The sequence below is a fragment of the Amblyomma maculatum genome, chromosome 1 (assembly GCF_055883805.1).
Source record: "Amblyomma maculatum isolate TAMU_Amacu chromosome 1, ASM5588380v1, whole genome shotgun sequence".
NCBI lineage: Eukaryota > Metazoa > Arthropoda > Arachnida > Ixodida > Ixodidae > Amblyomma > Amblyomma maculatum.
Window position 1 is genome coordinate 211,945,347 of NC_139344.1, and position 18,590 is coordinate 211,963,936.

At 45.8% G+C, this 18,590-nt stretch overlaps 1 protein-coding gene across 1 annotated transcript; it reads right to left on the minus strand.

Moving 5' to 3' along the window:
- Positions 1–1,683: 1,683 nt before the first annotated feature.
- Positions 1,684–13,826, minus strand: LOC146205528 (uncharacterized). The gene is made up of 5 exons (XM_084586924.1): positions 13,715–13,826; positions 10,509–10,524; positions 7,226–7,370; positions 5,194–5,581; positions 1,684–2,752 (listed from the first exon to the last, which is right to left on the minus strand). Exons 1-5 carry the CDS (start codon positions 13,766–13,768, stop codon positions 2,474–2,476), a joined length of 882 nt encoding a protein of 293 aa, XP_084443050.1. The 5' UTR covers positions 13,769–13,826; the 3' UTR covers positions 1,684–2,473.
- Between the last annotated feature and the right edge of the window lie 4,764 nt (positions 13,827–18,590).

The window sequence follows — 18,590 nt, forward strand, 5'->3', positions numbered from 1 at the left end:
ATAATTGTGGCATTAATTTTATACTCACATTCTTTTTTTACAGTTATTTGTTTCTGTTTCCTTTCTTCCTTCATTTCATCGCGGCACTTGTTTTGTAGATGGTGCTTTTTAGCGGCTTTGTATTAGTGCGCGTATACCGTGCATATATTCGGTTCTATCGTTGCGTTCGTCGGTCAATATTTCTATACGTCGGCAGGAACTGTGCGTTTTCATAAATATTTCACTGTTCTCGCTGCTCGAGCCGACCGATGTCTGCCTAATTAACTTACGGCTGTAGAATGCGTGCCTCGCTGCGGACTTTCCTGGCTACACTGCATAAGATTTCTGTTGCTGATGTTAATCTTATAGCCCTGTTGCTTTGGTGTCAGTGCAGCCTGCACCAAGGTGAGTGCGACATTCTTTGCGATTATCTGCATGCAACAATGACTAGACGCACCTTTTTCTCTCTCTTTTTTTTTTTTTTTTTTCAGATATAGCGGTAAACAGTTCAAAGCTTATCGTTTTTCCCTCTTGTATTGGCGTTCTCACTTTGTGTACAGATAATGCGGCAAAGATAATGCGCTGGATCATCTGCAAAGAACGTGGTATCACCCCTCCGAGCGAAAAATACATCTATGTTGCGTTAGTGAGCTTGCACCTAACCGTTATCAGTGCATAAACTTCTGGTAGAGCTGTCAAATCAGGAACAGTACACACATTTCTCTTCCTGATGAATTCTAGTTAACATTCTTTTAGCATTTGCTGTTGTACACCTTGATTATTGCATGAAATACTTATGAGCACGTTCGCACAGTGATAAGAGGTCGCTGTTCTGTGTGAAGCGCTGAATGCGAAACATTACTGTCTTTGAAAGTCACTTTGCTTGTAGTAAATGGCTTGACTGTGCGGCGCCTATACTTTATGCAAAACATGATCAGAAATTGTGTACACGCGCATTTCTGCGAGAAGTTGTTTATCAATGCAATTTTTTTTTCATATAAAGTAAAATGCCACTATAAAAATTAATATATCCGCAGACTCCCCCCCCCCCCCCCCCCCTCTCTCCTTTCCACTCGTGAGGTTCGTTGTTTTTCGCTATTAACGTCTATGCGCTATGGTAAAAAATGTTCCCTAATGGTTTTCTGTGAGATTTTCAGCTACTTAATGCGAGCGAAGGACGAACTAAAAAAAATATTGCTGCTCATCCAAAGATTACACTATTCCTTTTAACATTTCTACAACAGTATTTACAATATTCCACAGTTGCTTAACAATTAAAATTGATGTCCAAGAACGCTGGATTTGTCATATTTAGCGCTCTTGATTTGCCGAGTTTATTCTTAATTCTTCAAATTTAGGCCTTCTTAATGGATCGCTTGACACTCGTAATGTAGCTGAATGTAATATAATATAATATATTTAATCATAATATAATATATTATAATACAATATAATATAATTTAAAATAATATAATATAGCATAATATATTTAAGAAAAAAGGAGGGGGGGGGGGGGGTTAAAACCAGAGCCAGCGTAGACTTGCCTCCTCCTGGATAATTTAAAAGAACCAAGGCTGACTCTTTTCAGCACTAACTCCCTTCCCTGTGACTTGTATTCCTGCTATATATTTCACAAATTTGGTAACCCTGCCTGTCTCTGTGGTGAGCATCTTTGATATATTCATGCTATTGGTTATGCCCCCCCCCCCCCCCCCCCCCCCCCCCCCCGTCGCTTCCATTATTCTCAAACTCCCCGAACATCTCGTGTCTCCCTCTTTTCACCTGTTGTGGGCTCGATGGGCCGCTCCACCAAAGCTCCCTGCAGCCCGTCCTCAGGCTCGCATTCGGCCTATGCAAGGGACCGTATCTGTTACATATGGCGCCCTTCAAATGGGCAACTATGAAGTCGAATGCATCTTAAGTCTGCAGTAACCGACACAAAATTCCTCCGCAACAGAAAGTTGTCCGTATTTCGGGCTTTTCTGGTTGCCCAAATAAAAAAAATCTTACCATCAGAGCAAATTAAAAGCGCCAAGAATTTTCATGCCTACAGCTTGTTTGGTATTTTCAAACACTAAAATTGATTCTGATTACTCGTTAGAGGAGATATAGCACACCATGGTGCCACTGCCCCTAGTTAGCAACGGCTGCTTGTTTTTTTTTCTCTCTCTCTCTTTTTAAGATGTATCCTACTCTATAAGAATTGAGCCTCCGACTTCAGCCGAAAATAAGATTACGCCTCTCTCCTTGTTCTTTTAAAACCATCTTCTACTAAGCAAAAGAGAATACAGGTAACGTTTCTTTGTCGAAGACTAACTTTATATGTTTAATAAAGGCTACTTGTTTGCTTGGTGGGTTCGAGCAAGTCACTTTGCGGCGGCCCTGCTCTGACAGCTTGACTCGAGTGTGGTAAATGACGCAAACGCAGCCGACTCAGCCGTGTAATCCTCATTAGCGTAAAGCTGACGTCCTGTCGAGAGTCGCGGACGCAGCGTCATTCCCTTTCAGCGGCGCCGTGTATAGGTGATCTTATGGTCTCATTCTGTGGCCCCACAATACTGTGCTGCTTGACTCGCACGTAGTTCCCGATTGTGGTGACGCCCTCGGTGAATCCTTCGGTGGTGTATACGACCCCCGACGGGTCGTGCAGCTTCAGGTCGGGGTCGCGGACCGCGTCGATGGGGTGGAACCACAGGTGGTGGCGTTGCACTGGTTTCTCGAACCACAGCGTGAACCATCCGTCAAGGACAACGTCCGCTTTCCACGGGTGTTTCTGAAAGGAGAAGAAAAAAAGGAAATGCCACGTAAAATCACGCGTAACATGCCATTTGCCGTATTTATAAAGACCTCGAGTGAAACTGTGAAAGTGAGCTAATGATGGAAGCTCTGACTAGTTGGAGTGAGTGAGTGAGTGAAAACTTTATTGGATATTTCAAGGGTTTCGCGGTTGTGAAGTCTCCGTCGTCTTCTCTGGCGCTGGCGACTTGAGGCTTCTCGTCAGCAAGGGTGGGCCCCTATTCCAAGGCTCCACTGAGTCGTGCTGCATCAGTCGCGTGCTGCACTAAGGCCCTTTGGGTCGCGAGCTCGCCGCTGGTGAGCCGACTCTCCCATTGCTCCGCACTCGGGTGTTCGTGTTGGTGGAATGCTTTGTTGCGTTCGCATTCCCACGTGATATGATAAAGTGTAGGTGTGGCATCGCACCAAGGGCAGGTGGCTCTGTATTGTGTCGGGAACATTTTATTAAGTATGTGTAGGTTAGGAAAGGAGTTGGTCTGTAATCTGCGCCAGCCGGTCGCTTCCTCCTTTGTTAGGGCTTTGTGTGGTGGTGGATATCTAATTCTAGCTCCCCTATGCAAGTGCAAGATCTCTGCGTATCCCCCCTCGTAAGCCTGTAGGCGGAGCTCCGGAGCATTTGACTGCCCTGCTCCGAATGCGTTACCTCGAGCTAGGCTGTCTGCCCTTTCGTTCCCCCCTATGCCCGTGTGGCCCGGGATCCAGATTAGGTTATGCCTGGGTTTCTGCTCGGCGGAGGTTACCCCGCTGAGTATTTTAAGGGCTGTTCTGCTGATCCTGCCCCTCGTGTAGTTCCTGCACGTCTCCTTCGAGTCCGTCAGTATGTTGAGAGATCGGCCCGTTCTGTAGCCTTCTGTTGCCGCCAGCGCAACGATGACATCACGATATGGGTCACCCAAGGATCACTCGGGGAGAAGCAAGAAAAACTACAGGTAGCGGCAACTTGCGTAGAAACTTACACCAGAGAGAGGGGCCTAAGATGCTCGACGGAGAAGTCGGAACTCCTCAGGGTCGGCAAGCATCCCACCCAAGCGACACTGGAGGTCGTTCTCGAGGGACAGAACATCCCGGAAAAGAACATGATAAAGATCCTGGGCATGTGGTTGCAAGGAAGCCGGAAATGCAGCCACACCATCAGCCTGCTGAGTAAGGCGGCAGAGCAGGTGGGCCGTATGATCAACAGAGTCTCCCAAAAGAGATATGGAATGAGAGAAGAAGACACTCTCAAGCTAGTTAACTGCCTAATTGTCAGCCGAGTCACGTACTCCCTGCCGTACCACGCGACGACCAAGGCGGAAAGAGAGCAAACCGACATCATTCTCAGGAAGGCGTACAGGACTGCTCTGCACCTACCCAAGCACACGTCGAACGAAAAGTTGCTCCAGCTAGGCATCAGCAACACCTTCAGCGAGCTCGCCGAAGCTCTGCTGGGAACGCAAATCACGAGACTCAGAGGCACCCCCACGGGACGAGCGCTCCTAAGAAGGTTGGGTCGGGACACGAGCGGACTGGTAGACAGATACGCGGACGTACCGGACCACCTTAGGAAAACCATTAACGTGGGACCATTGCCGAAAAACATGGACCCCAATCTTCACGAAAACAGGCGAAAAGCGAGAGCCGAGTACGTTGAGAGAACGCTAGTCCAGTTAGACAACACCGTATACACGGACGCTGCCGTATATCCGCGCGAGAGAGAACACGTAGCCGCGACGGTAGTGGTAAAGAAGGAAGGAAACATGATCACGTGTGCAACGGCAAAGGTCGCCGGCACAGCGGAGGCCGAAGAAATTGCCGTTGCTCTGACTAGTTGGCGGATGACTCTTGACACAGCGTAACAGGCACGGGCGTAGATACACACACGGGCGCTGACTTGCAATTGACAAGTTTATGACGCAGTTTATGGGCTTCTACGCAATGAACTTGTCAACTGTGTACGTCAGAGTTCGCATGTGCCTCTCTTTACGTCCGTGTTTATTGCGCTGTGTCAAGAAGGCTCATAGTGAAACCAACACTATTTATTAAATAAATAAATAAATAAATAAATAGTTAATAAGCACTTCGATTTGCGTCATCAGTTCGCACCACGCCAACATCTTTCCCGCTGCCCCTTACCCGTTTTCGTCGTTAAACTCTCACCCATGACTGCTGCAGCTACGCTCTCAACGCGGCACCTCTAGGCATAATAATGTGAAGTACCTTTTTTTTATCCTAGGTACGAGGAGTGCATTGCTCGGAAGCGTCCCTCAGGCTCTGCAGTGGTTTTAGGTGACTGCAGTGTGCCTGAATTTCAATGTTCTTTGACGCAGCACTAAGCACGATAATGTGTTTATAAATGCATGTATTCTTGTCAGCATATATACCGGACACGAAAAAAGAACGACATACAATAGTGCCGAGTGCGATAGAGTGAGTACAAACCTCTATGGACTCAGTTATGACCCATTCCACCTCGACTTTAGTGAGAGGAGGAACGGTAATTGTCTTTTCGATGCCGAACTCCACTACTTCTTTCTCCACGTGCCTCTCGCCGCTCCTTAAGTCGTAGCGGTAATCCAGGTTGCCAGCCAAGTTGAAGATGCCGAACAATGAAAGCGACGCCCGCACATCCACATCGATGTGGATACTCTTCGTGGTGAACCAGGACACCTCCTTTTCTCGGCGCGTGGTACGCTTAATGGAGACTTTTTGCTCGTGCAAGGGTTGATAGTTGTGGAATTCTTGCCGATGCACGATTTGCGATTTCGTCCTTTTCGACCCGGGGGCGGGGCCTAATCTCATGGGATCCGCCTTGGCCGTCACATGGTACCTGCAGGGAGCGCAATAGACGATTTGTACCGAAGTATGTATGGTAAGTCCTCGAGGCGGCCGAGATATTTCAGGTTTGGTTAACCGCAACGGCAGTCGGAGCAGTAAAACGCCAAGTGCAAGCTCGGTTCTGTTCTTTATTTATTCGTTTTCTTATTTACTTATCATTTACGCTGCACTAAAATCGCTAGTTAGGCTGTGTAGTGCGTATTCATGACGGAGACGATACTATATATTTACATACACATGAAACACACACCAGGGCTGTTCAATATAGTGCTGCGGATTTTTTTTTTTTTTTTTTGCCAGTCATTGGCCTTAATTTCTTACAGGCTTTTTATTTCTTTATTTCAATAGCCCATAGCGCTAATTACGCTTTGCCGTAGGAAATTTTTTTACATACATTAAGATGAAATAAATTTGTAATCAGAGGCATAAAACCATCAGTAAAGACAACAGAATTTGCAACTCTGTTTTTTTGACTGAACATAAGAAAGATAAGCGAGGCGTTTTCAAGAAAGAACAGATCGTCCAAACAGGCAAAAAGTACTACAAAATGTGGAGTAGCACTGCAAACGTGTGAGCTAAATACCGCCCTAAATTATTCAGCTTTTCGTAGTGGAAATAGTAAAGATTTTAACATATTCGTGCGGCTTTCCTTTGGCAAGCTTTAGCGGTAGTTCCAGCAGTGCGAGCTCTTCAGTCCGCTGTCGTGGTTGACGTAGCGACCCGATATTTCACTTCGTCTGCGTACTATTAGTCGACTAATATTTGTTACATGGCAAAGAACAGAATCTTACTGGGAGGCAATGAAGGCGTTGTTGGGAGCGTGCAAGAAACATGGCTCTGTTGTCGGCTTCGGCTGACAACAGAACCATGTTTCACAAAATGTCGCCGCCTAGATACGGGGAAGAGTGCGTGTGCCGTGCGGGCTACTACCGCAACGTACCACGTCACCTGAGGCTGTGCAAAATCCCCTTTAGTACGAAAGATAAATAGCTTTACTCTAGAGCAGTGGGAGACCCTCCTGACTGACTCCGACCCGAGCATATACAGTTCATGCTGGTGATGAGGCCAATGCGGCCGCGGGGGCCAACCGGAACCGGAATAGGAAAGACCGACATTCTGAAGCTCCAAATCTATCTTTCCCCCACTCCATTTTCCCGAATTCTTCATTTCAGAAATAGATGTTTTTACTGCATTTTAGCCATACATGTCAGTATATAGGTGTGAACGTAATCGTCAACGTACAGTCAGGCAATGGAAACGAGTTCTGTGGTTGAATAATGGACAAAATTAACAATAAGAATGATTTATTGATAGAAAAGTAACAGTGAGTATTCTTGTTTGAAAGAATTTTTGTCGAATTCGTTTGACAAATTGTTGAAGGTTTCACTCAAGGAGTTATATTGAATTCAGAGTTTTAAACGTATTGGCGCTCAGTGAGGCGACGGGGCGCACAGTATAACTTACAAACAGATTTCTAAACTATGCTGGTGACCAAGAAGTATAAATCTAGATTTCGCTTTTAACAGCGCTGAAAGGAGTTTTAACCACTCGGATATAGTTCGGCCGTATAGCACACACTAAAATAAATGCGCTACTGCTTTACACCAGGAGCAATCTCGTTCCGTGGGTGACTTACTTTTTATACTGGTTGGCCCTGTCTACAAGCCACTTTGTCTTGCCGTACATGTCCCACCAGGAAACTTTCGTCTTATGTTGTCTTTCCAATTTTCGGATGAAATCCTGGACCTTACCGGTGACATTGAACACATTGGCGTCGGCCACTTTGAAGAAAAAAAATAAAATAAAATAAAAAAAACCATCTGCACTCAGACATTATTCATGTACATTAGATGACAACACCAACGTGTGTGTGTGCATGACCGCCTAGTGATATGCCTCTGGCGCCTGTAGCGAGCCGAGCACGATAACTATCCCCAGGTTCCTAGAGAGGCAAAATTTCCGAAAATTTTGAGTGGCTTGGAAAAAAAAAATGTTTATTTCAGGTATTTTTTTTTTTTTTCATGAAGAATTGGAAAATTCGGAAAATGAAATACACGCTATAGAATAGTGTGGATTTAAATACTAAAAAAGCAACAATATCAAATACTGACTTTAGATCTATGCGATCATTCATAAGCGAGCTTAGGTTGCTAATCGCCCATCCAAAGGATGTGATATGCGCAAAATATTAGCAGCAGTATCACCGACTGCTTGTATGTTGCTGGTGTTGTCCTGGCCTAAAGACACTATCTCGCCAGCAGTATATATACACCGCATTGTTACGATTCTTGCTCGTTTCGACTGATCAGTAGAGTAACGATTTTGGCGAAGCAATGATCGCTTCATAAGTACCTCGATCGTCACGGATATTATTTTGTCAACCTGTTTCTCTAAAGTGTCCAGCAGGACTCAGTTTCCAGCGTCTCTCCTCCATGATGCTGCACTTGCGCGCAGTTCGAGCCGAGCAAAGCTCCACTCGGGAGGTATCGAGAAGCTTGACCTAAGGTAGCGTCAGTTTGACTTTGTAGCCAGGTGATCCAGAGAAGATACAACCCCCGGGCTTTATTATTTTTTTTTTTCGATAGTGGGTTCATGCTGTTCTTCGCCTCTGCAAAGTACCGACTCAGTTGTTTCAGTTCATGACTACACTCAGAAACAATCCTTGGAATTTGTTTCATTTCTTTGGTGTCCAGCTCTAACTCTAAGTATCCAACACGACAACAGATGCCTTCTCAAAGGCGTCGTATTCGGAAAATCATGCTCAACATTACAGTACTGACATATTGCTCGTGTTTTTTTGACCGGTCGCCCTTTCACACACAATAGGTGCTTCGAGACATTAAGCCACAGGCGATTCTTTTGCAATGTTTGCAACGATATACAACTCTAATCGACACTTATGCACTTTTATTCTCTGTCATTTTACTTTCTGAGAGTGCACATGGCAAGACTGCGCAGTCGTTTACGTTGATGATTTCACCTGGTCATCCTTAAGTTCATTAGATAACATTGCGAATATATCTCGCATATATTTATTCTATAAACTTCCCGACAACAACCAATGCAACAAATGTAGCCTGCAAAAAGGCTTGCATGCGGATAAAGCAGCTAAAGTGTGCAAAAAAGTATTTTTGGTTCTGTGTCCCGCCCATTGCACGACAGCATGTTCAGCCATTTTGTTGTACTAAAGGCGTGAGGTACTGCATTAAATCTGATTTAGGTGTCGTAACAGACGATGACATATATGCGCTCAACTACTAAGCCGAATGACCAGGGAACAAAATGAAGCTCACCAAGACAAGGACAGAGAAAGAAGACACACAGGGTTCGATGCAGGCGAGATGCAACTCGCCTGCGTGCTGATCCTGTAATCGAAATTATCCGAGATCTCCTCTGCGGTATCTCTCATAGCCGATGTAGCTTTGTGACGTTAAATCGGATAAAAAATCAAACACAGGAGATGACAATTTCTCTCTCTCGTCAAGGCATGCTGTAGAGATTTGCGAAGCAAATAAAAAAAAAATAATAAACCTAAACTGAAAGCAAACTGTCATAAAGCCTTCAAATAAAACTTGAAAATTTTGGTTTTCTATTTTTTTTTTACTTTGTCCTTCGCAGAAAATAAAAAACTGAAAAATATATTTTTTTTCCTCTTCCAAGTTTAAGCGTTTTTGTCAGGCCTTCGTATTTACCCCAGACGAAAGGCGCGAGGAAACATCTCTATCGGCCGCGAGGTGGGCGCGGTGATGCCCCCAGGTGAGTGTCAAGTGCGGAGAGAGGGAAAGAAACGCCGAAAGCGAGCGCTTGTCATCGCCTGATCCACCGCAGTACCAAGCGAGGCGAAATGTTTATAATGCAAAGAATAGAAAAGCATAAAAAAAATTGCACAACCTTGAAGTCATACAAAGCAAACCGAAGTGTAAACGTAACAAATGTAAGAAATAAAATCAATAGCGAGCAACGAAAATCATGCAAAGGAAGGAAAATAATTGGCGCAACTGCCAGGCATAAGCAGGAAACGAAAGCGCATTCTGCTTACTCAGTTCGCCGCACCCGTCCATCTGAGTGTCTATGAATTTTTACCTTTCGAACGGAAATTTGCGACGGAAATATTTATGCGACAGTTGTGTCCATATTCTTAGAATGAGCCAACACCAGCTCGCTACAAAAGGAAATCACCGATGTCTTCGGGTCTTCTAACCCGGTTTATAGACTTCTGTATTAAACAATAACTGGATTAACGCAGACAGGCGCAGTACGAACTATCTCGTCCAAAGGTTTCCCGTTACCGTGCCGACACTGCCCTGACTGCCGCTGCAGTTATACCTGCGAGAAACGTACTTCGCATGCTGGCTGCACCATCTGATGCTTCGAAAGCAGTTATGGCCTGAGGCGTTATAATGTTGTACATTTTGTAGATGAAGAGGCCATATCATACTACTTTCATACATCGCGACGGTAACGTACAGCGTTCTTTTAGAAGGGTTATATATAATGCATCATTCATTTCATTGTGGAAAGGTGTGAGTGCGTTTTTTTTTTTTTTAAGTACTGTTCTGACACAGAAGCCAAGAAATATAATCCGTGGTGGTGGTTAGCTGTTATGAAAGCGTTACAGACTGACGCATCCCTCTTATGCGCTCTTAGTACTGTTACGGACGGACAAGACGACACTACATGCGAAACTTCAAATGCATGGATGATCTATGCTTCAATGCGATGTGGGAAAAAGGAAGAAGAAACCTTAAAGCGCCGGGAAGGGAGCAGAGAGCAGACCGATGGGTACGTCTCAGGCCTGCCACTCAGCACTGGGGGAAGGGGAAATGGCAGAATAAAGAAGATGTGCGGTGGGAGAATGGCTTTGGAAAGACAGCGGCAGCATCGTGAAGATAAAGAAGTAAATCGTTGGTGCCACTCACCAGTGTTTTGCAGTACCTGCAAGTAAGAAAGGCTCGATATTAGGTTCATTTCACAGAGTATGCTTCAGTATTTGTTTTTACTTTTAAATCCCAATAGACTACGATTAGCTGGAATCAATTTATCGATAGCTTCGGCTGAAATGTTTCGCGGTACACGGCGCACCTCTATGCGGCTACTACGGTGGCATCAGTGCGTGGGTAGCGTTGGACTGCTGAAACTGTCGCTGCGGGTTCTATCCGGGCCTCGGAGGCAGCGAAATGCAAAGCGCCTGTCTGCTTAGGCATATATCGGTGACCACTGCAGAGCCCTAAGTGGTGTATAAGTTAATCCGGGTTCCCCCTCCCCTCCCCCATCAATGACGTTCTCGACGCGAAAGCCCATGACTCAATAAACGCATCGCAGGCTTATTGAGAAGAAGGCACAAAATGTTTGAAGAAAGTTAGTGCATGTTAGCGCGTGTTAGCGGATGTTAGCGCGTGTTCTATGTGGCATTTAGAATGAAGAAACTGCCAAAGACGCTGTATACGTAAACCGTACGAAAGAGGTGCCTGCAAATTCGGCCTGCAAACGGAGACGAAGGAATATGCGCCGCAATTCTTGCAGTGCACATTCCACTCTCCCGGGGACGCACTCACAAACTATATAATCTGCCCCTTGAAGTAGTGCTTTTGCGCTAAAATATAACGTGCGGAAGGCTGGAGAAGTAGAAAAGGTAAATCCACATGTCAACATTGCTACGGCGCAATTATATCAAAAATTAATTTTTTTTTGTTTATGTCTTGAAACCAGTACGAGAGACGCCTGTGTGGAGGGTATACCGTTTAACGTGCACCATATTAGCTGCAGATGGGCCGTTTTGCATTTCTCTCCCCTCGTAATTTGACCGCCACTGCTAAACGGGGCCACACGTGCATAGCAGCAGCACTCCGTATCTTCTCGGGCAAATTGTGACAGCGATAGCCAGTGTTAAGTTGATATTTCAGAGAGGAGGTGCTATGCAGCTACCGTTTCCACTTCCTCGCTTCCGGAGCCGGCGAAAAGGCTGAGAGGTTTTAGCGCCGTTTTCTTTCTCTAAGTGACCTACAAAATGAGAGTGCAGCTAGTTGCGACAGTTGGCCGTATAAACACAGAAACGCAAGTGATTCTTACTTGGTCCCAGTATTTACGCGTGCACACCGCGTACGCTTTTCAGTGCTCGCGTAAATCTCGAGGAGAAAGTTACCCAAACACAAAGGGGGAAGTATGAAAGAATATATTGCTCACAAGAGCAGAACTACGTAAGCGTGACTCCACCTGCAGGTATTTGTTGGGGTTTTTTTTTTTTTAAGCATCATTTAGCAGGGAATACCGTTAAGGAAAACAGAGAACTGAAAAACGGGTATACTTCCTATATTATCTGCGTCTCGCTGCGCGCTGTCCTGGCTCACATAAGCCCCTTAAGTGGTGGGAATCAAATGTTCACCCTCTTATCTGCGAATGGTGGGCATAAATGAAATAAAATGCTTAGATGCTTAGATCACTGCGCCTGTAATAATGTGATGCCGGAAATTTCAGCGGACAAAGCACTTCGATAACTAGCTTCGATACATTTAGTCGGTCGAATCGTAGCGCAAGTGCTAGAAATATGTGCGGAAAACAAAGCACGATGCATTCATATTCATATTTTCATAGCTTACCAACGTTTAGTGATCTTTGCTTTTGCTGCGCCATTCTTTCGTGAGAAACACGTTTTAAGGCGAAAGCATTTTTCTTGGCTCATGGTGAAAATCTCGCGTGGGCAAGATCGGTCCGCGAGATTCCGCGAGGTGCGTTCGCCTTGTCTAGCGTTTCTGTCGTCTCCATGACAACGTAGCGGCCGCGACGACGAGCGAAGCTGTAGCGCCTATCCCACACTTGCAGGAACACTGCAACGAACACGCACCAAGGAAAGGAAATTTCCACTGTGTGCGACACGAGCCCCGGCGTTGCTAGCAAAAGCTATATACAAGGGGCGCGCAATGTATGCCGTGAATGTGCAGCAGCAACACTCAGGCTTTCGCATTTCTGCAGTGCTCTCGGGAGTTTTTTTCTTTCGAATGCTGTGTTTGTTTTAATTAAAGGTAGCTGTAAGCAGGTCATGCAGCCCAGTCAAAATTTCAGTGTACCTTGAATCGATTCTGTGTCTAACAAAATCACTGTAGGTTGCTCAAGCTACCGGAGGAGTAACGTTTACGTGTGTGTGTATATATATATATATATATATATATATATATATATATATATATATATATATATATATATATATATATATATATATATTACAGCCCCTCTCGTACCTCACTTACTTGTACATGGAAACGTTAGTCTGTAGCCCTCGTCCCAGCAATTGAATATTTATGGCTGAACGCAAAGTTAGCAAAACAGAGCGATAAGGCTTGCACCTGTGTGCAATGCAGATCGCATGCATGGCTCGGGACGCAATGCACGCATTGGTCACGCACCTGACGTTTTCTATTATGTCGGAGACCGAACGCGTTAGCAAGAGCATATCCCTGCGCTTAAATAGGAGCTAAATTTCAGATAGCGTTTAAGCGGTGCGAATCAGCATTGCATAGAGCGCTCACGAAACAAAGCGACCTGATGCTGGAGCTGCCAAGTTTGAGAGATAACGTTTACTTGGAAGTGTAGCCGCATGGATATGCAAGCCAGATGGGTAAGAGAGCGCCAACCTCAATCCTGATAGCTGCTGTATAGTTTAGCTTTTGTACCGTTTGCATCATATCGCTCTAGCTCTTTGCACAAGAGTGAAGAGCATGAAACTACATATAACATCTTCCACCGCATATAAGGCATGCGCGTTGCAATCGTTTCACTTCATAAGTTTGATCTGAGCAGAAAAACAGCTCTTGGTAAATCGTATACATGGAAAATGTACAGCCTTTGTCAAAAGTGTAGAGCCCGGAGGGTCTGTTTCTGAGCCCTGTAGTGGCGCTGACTTAGCATTAGTGGAAGTCCTCTTCATTGGAGAGGGTAGGGCAAAAACTCTTCTTATCATCAGGAGATTTGATACACTGGAATTGCATTACAAGCAGCACGAAATGGCTCAGAAGCAGACCCCATTGGCTCTACATTTTTGACAAAGACTTTACAAGGTAGTAGCTATGAGCTCTAACATAAAACGTCACTCATTCATTTCACAGGATACTTATGAATTGGAGGCACTTACAACAAGTACTAGAACTCCGCAGATTCCGAGAACAGAGTTGAAAAGCCAAGCCATGTCCTTGCCTCGGGGTGCCCTGCCCGGAGCTCTTTTGCGTGCGTCCAGCGAGTGAGGGACTTTGGTGGCGCTTTGCAGGCTGCCTTTATTTCGTATTTCTACAGGATTCAACATGGCGCATTGTTCTCTGATAGGGCAGGTCCGATAAGGACAGATACCACAGAACAACAAAGGAGCGAGAGCGGAGGCAACCTTCAGTCGATCCAGCACGCTTATTATAGCCGGCGTAGAATAGGCGGAAAATGTCGAAAGTGGTTCCTGGATTCAAACGGCAGTAGACAAGGAGAGCCACTCATATAGGCAGTTGCAGCTCTTTGCAGCGTATAGCTGGCAAGTTGCACTGGGCAGATCATTAACTCCCCTTAGGCAAGTTACACGTATGCACATTGCTATATCCCCAAACGAAAAGTGGTGAGAAGCAACTGCTGGTGGCACTTCCTCGTCCCTCGGTAACTTGCTTAGGTCGGCATATTAAGGCGAAAGCCTTTAATGGCTTATACTTTCGTTCGCAGAAGGTGTCACACATTGCGGCCACCCTATGTCACGTGATGCCACCCAAGATGACGGCCACCATAGGTTAAGGTGGGCTACCCTGGGCCCATGCTCCCCCAAAGGGTTACATATGCGCTTACGTTGATCAAATATTTAGGGGAATCCCCCAAGGTGGAGTACATTTCTAACAAGGGAGTAATTACTCAGTGACGTCCACCCAAGTGCAGCGGTACGGCTACAAAGGAAAGCTATACAGCTTTCTCAGAAACTTCGTAGTTAGAGAAAAATTCGTCCTGATCCGGGGATCGAACCCGGCACCACTTTCCGGGGCAGTCGCTCTACCGACTGAGCTAACCAGGACGGCTAGCACATCAGATGGTAGGGCGACACCGAATTGATCTATAACTCGAAGTGGGAATGGTTTGGTTGGTTGGTTGGTTTGTGGGGTTTAACGTCCCAAAACAACTCAGGCTATGAGAGACGCCGTAGTGGAGGACTCCGGAAATTTCGACCACCTGGGGTTCTTTAACATGCACTGACATCGCACAGCACACGGGCACCTTGCTTTTCGCCTCTATCGAAAAGCGGTCGCCGAGGCCGGGATTCGATCCCGCGTCCTTGGGAACAGTAGTCGAGCGTCGTAACTACTGCGCCACCCCAGCGGGGTGAAGTGGGAATGGTGTTGATGAAATATTTAGGAGGAAACCCCAAGGTGGAGTAGATTTCTAATAAGGGAGTAATTACTCAGTGACGTCCACCCAAGCGCAGCCGTCCGGCTTTCGTTACGTGGGAGGCGGTAGCTGGCAGCCGACCTGGCCGAGCACTAACTGGACATAGGGCTTCCTGACATTACGCTTGGCAGGCGCTGCCAACTCGGGCCTCTACTTTCATGTGGGAGGGTGATACCAGAATCAGCCTGCCAAGATCCGTGCATTCACGTTATCCCTAGGCCACGCAGGCACGTTCTTACGGCTCGGTTAAAGCAGGGCTTTATATTTTGCCTTGTAGCTTACGCTATCGCGTCGTACCGATCCAGGCGTCCATGCGGGGCCTTTCATTAGGCGCTTTCTCGAACGCCGCACCACCGAAGCAGACGCAGTAAAGCCAGGAATCAGCGAAGTTTCAAACAAAGGCTTCCGCCTTATCGCACTTTAGTGGTCCAAAGTGCCACATATTTTTTTTGTTTTTATCTTCCTCTCCGACGATAAAGCTTGAGAGCAAGTATAGTTGCTCTCTTTTGAGAGGTTGTCGCCCGCTATCACTCCACCGAACCGCTCTGCACGTTCACATATGTACCAGTGTTTAGTGCCCAAGGTGTTTCCTTCCAAGCTGTATAACGGAGTTCTCATTTGCACGGAAGGGCTAAGTTTCTGACAGGCTTGGGGCAAAAGTTCCTCTCACCTCCGATGCAGCTGAGACGCTGGCGATGCGTAACGAGCCATACAGCGTCATCCAGAATGAAACCCCTTGGGATATTTACTTTTGACGAAGAGTGAATCATTTCAACTACCTAAAGAAAATTTTGAACCTCGAAGCTCCATTTGAATAACACGAACTTCCTGAATAGTTGGTTGCGATCCATTTGTGTCAGCAGCGCGAACACAATCGGGAGTTCATGTTTTCGACATGAACTGCATATAATATCGTACACATTCTGATGGACATACACCTGTCAAAATAAATTCGCAATACATATGCTATATAGGTCAACAGTTACAGATCCGGAGATGCATGCGAATGGCCCTCAGCTACGCTTGTGCGAATATTCGAAAATATTCGGCCGAATAGTAAATATTCGATATTTGATTCGATCCGGATGTTTGGTATTCGAAAGGGAGATGTATTTTTCTCAGACGGATAACATGCTGGAAACACTTGATTTGTACGGGGCAGGGGGCGCGAAGTCTGCCCCATGCCTTTAAACTGCCAGACCTGTGCCGTCAGTTGTAAATGTGTAAGTTTATGGTCATGCAGGATTTTTTTTTTCTTTTTTTTTTTTTCGACGATAATGGTGGCTGAGGACCCGTGATGTTGCATTAGAAGAACAGCTCACTTGCCACCTGCAGAAAGCCGATCAAGGACTCAAGGAACCGTTGTTGGAGCGCGTCGTCGTGTACTTTTCAATTCTGTGTCTATGGCGAAGCTTGTCTTAATTTTAAGCGCGCACTGTTCTTTCTATACGTTTCAATTACATCACGTCAAAATCATGTTTGATAACAATTCCTCGTCTTTTCGCAGCGTTTTGGCCGCAGTGACTTTGGTGGGAAGAAGAGGGGGGGGGGGGGGGGGGGGGCTGCGGTGACACGTCGCTCCCCCTAATGCAGAGCCCTGCGCACGCCTATGAACCAAGGGTCCATGGTGTGGGAACACCCTAGCTTCTCAAACACTATATCACACGGACGTGTCCCCCACCAAAGCCCCATTTATCATATAAAGACGCGTAATGCGGCCCTGGAGCTGTTGCAGATGAATCTGAGTAACGCACGCCTGTCAACGAGCAGGCAGTGCTCCTAGCTCGTCGTCGCCAGAAGGTAAACAGAAGCACCCAGAGTGGGTGGTGGTGGTGGAAACGTTTATTGTATATTTGGAGGTTTGACGCGGAGCCTTAAGGGCCTCGGCCTTACAATACTGGGTGGAGACCCTAGTCAGGGACCCCATTGGCGGTTGCCGCCGCCCGCGCACGCCGCGTTAAGGCCCTTTGGGCCTGTAGGTCGCAGAAGCCGAGCAGGGTCGCCTCCCAGTCCTCCCGGGAAGGGTTAGGGATGGGGGGAAGGGATGGGTTTCTTTGGTGTGGGCACAGAGTGCTGAACCCAGTGAGCTCACCCTCAAGCGCTCCAGCTACCATCCTCAGCAATAAAAGTTAAATAAATAAATAAATAAATAAATTTCCTTCTTCTCTACCTCTAAAAGCTGTGAAATGTAACAGAGTTGAAAGAGCTGTATGGCTGAAAGCACACGCGCGGACGTTTATCTCGGCACATGGCTGCATGTAGTCGCGAGGAATTAGGGTGAGAGTTTTGGGCGACTTGATATGATGATCGGTTTTTCCATCGCGAGAAAGCCCGTTTATCTTCTTTTCCCCCTTGTCATATCCACTTAGTTGCTTATGGGATGAGAAAGAAAAAGGATAGGATGAACGGTCTCTAGCTCACAGCATACATATCTAAAAAGTCGCGGCAAGAGCGCAGGCAGTCATAGCGCCACGATAACAGAGCCAGAGGCAGAAGAACAGAACGATTCCCCTTCTCATTGAAGTTCTTGAAAGGGGTCAGTTTTGCACGTGCTGGGCTGCTGCAGATCTGTTTGTGCAGTCGCGTGCTTTGCCCTTGGTGCTTGAACGCTTACGCATGCGCATGCTTCAGAGAATTCATGAAATTTGGCAGCGCAAAACGCAAAAAAAAAAAGAAAAACCTAGTGGATAATGTTCCCTCCGTGAGGCAAATTGAGGAAAACGCCATTATCATAACGGCGCTTTTAGTTTTGCAACTAATTAAGTGGCAAGACAGTTTACAACGTGGAAAGTAAATACCTTTTTTAACATAGTCATCTTCACATTGCAAACTTTTATTCGATTGCTCAGTGTTGTGTACGCAATTTGGCTGACTGAATAGCTTGGATTTTGATACTTTTCTGTTCTAATAATAATAAAAATTACCTTTATTTTAACACAAATTAAGAGTCCTGAAGGCGATATGCGAGGCTGAAGAGAAAAACGAGACCGTCCACCTAATATGCCTAACAACTGCTGGCTTATGGTTAAAAAAAAAAAAAAAAAAAAGCTTGGTTAATAAGTGCCATAGAGATAAGCGGTTGCTTATTTATTTCATGCTATCACAGCGCACGCGTACCCCCAGGACAACCTATTTGGAGAGCCATCGATAATAAGCGAATGCGCACTGATGTGGATGGCAAATATTTTGACTTTTCACAATTTTTTTTCGAAACTGCATTCGGTCACATGAACACTCATCAGTAAATAACGATAATGGAGAAATGCTTAACTAAATGTTGCAATTCCGTGCAAAAGTTTGGTAAATATATGTTTCTGCAATAAGTAATGCCATACTTTTTTCAATTGGATAGAAGTCTATTCTAGTTGGAGGCCGTTCGTGACAAAAAATTGTGGGCGCGTGTCCTCTTTTTCTGTACTCGTAAGTTGTGCGGCAAAAAAGTTTCATCGCAAACATCTTTTTTTAGCATCCATGGCTATGCTGTCCAAAGCGACAGCTTACAAGAAGCAGTGGCAAATGCACTTGCACGACTGGCCTTCTGTGACACTGCAAGCATGGTGCTGCTGAGTGCTTTTATATAAAAAGAGCCAAGAGGATCC

What these genes read in the sequence shown, in the direction of transcription:
- LOC146205528 (XM_084586924.1), bottom strand. Translation starts at nt 13,768, where the DNA reads ATGGCTTGGCTTTTCAACTCTGTTCTCGGAATCTGCGGAGTTCTAGTA. An exon ending in AGGGCCAACCAGTATAAAAA is followed by an intron (nt 5,582 to 7,225) that starts GTAAGTCACCCA and finishes CGCTCCCTGCAG; the next exon opens with GTACCATGTGACGGCCAAGG. An exon ending in TCATAACTGAGTCCATAGAG is followed by an intron (nt 2,753 to 5,193) that starts GTTTGTACTCAC and finishes TTCTCCTTTCAG; the next exon opens with AAACACCCGTGGAAAGCGGA.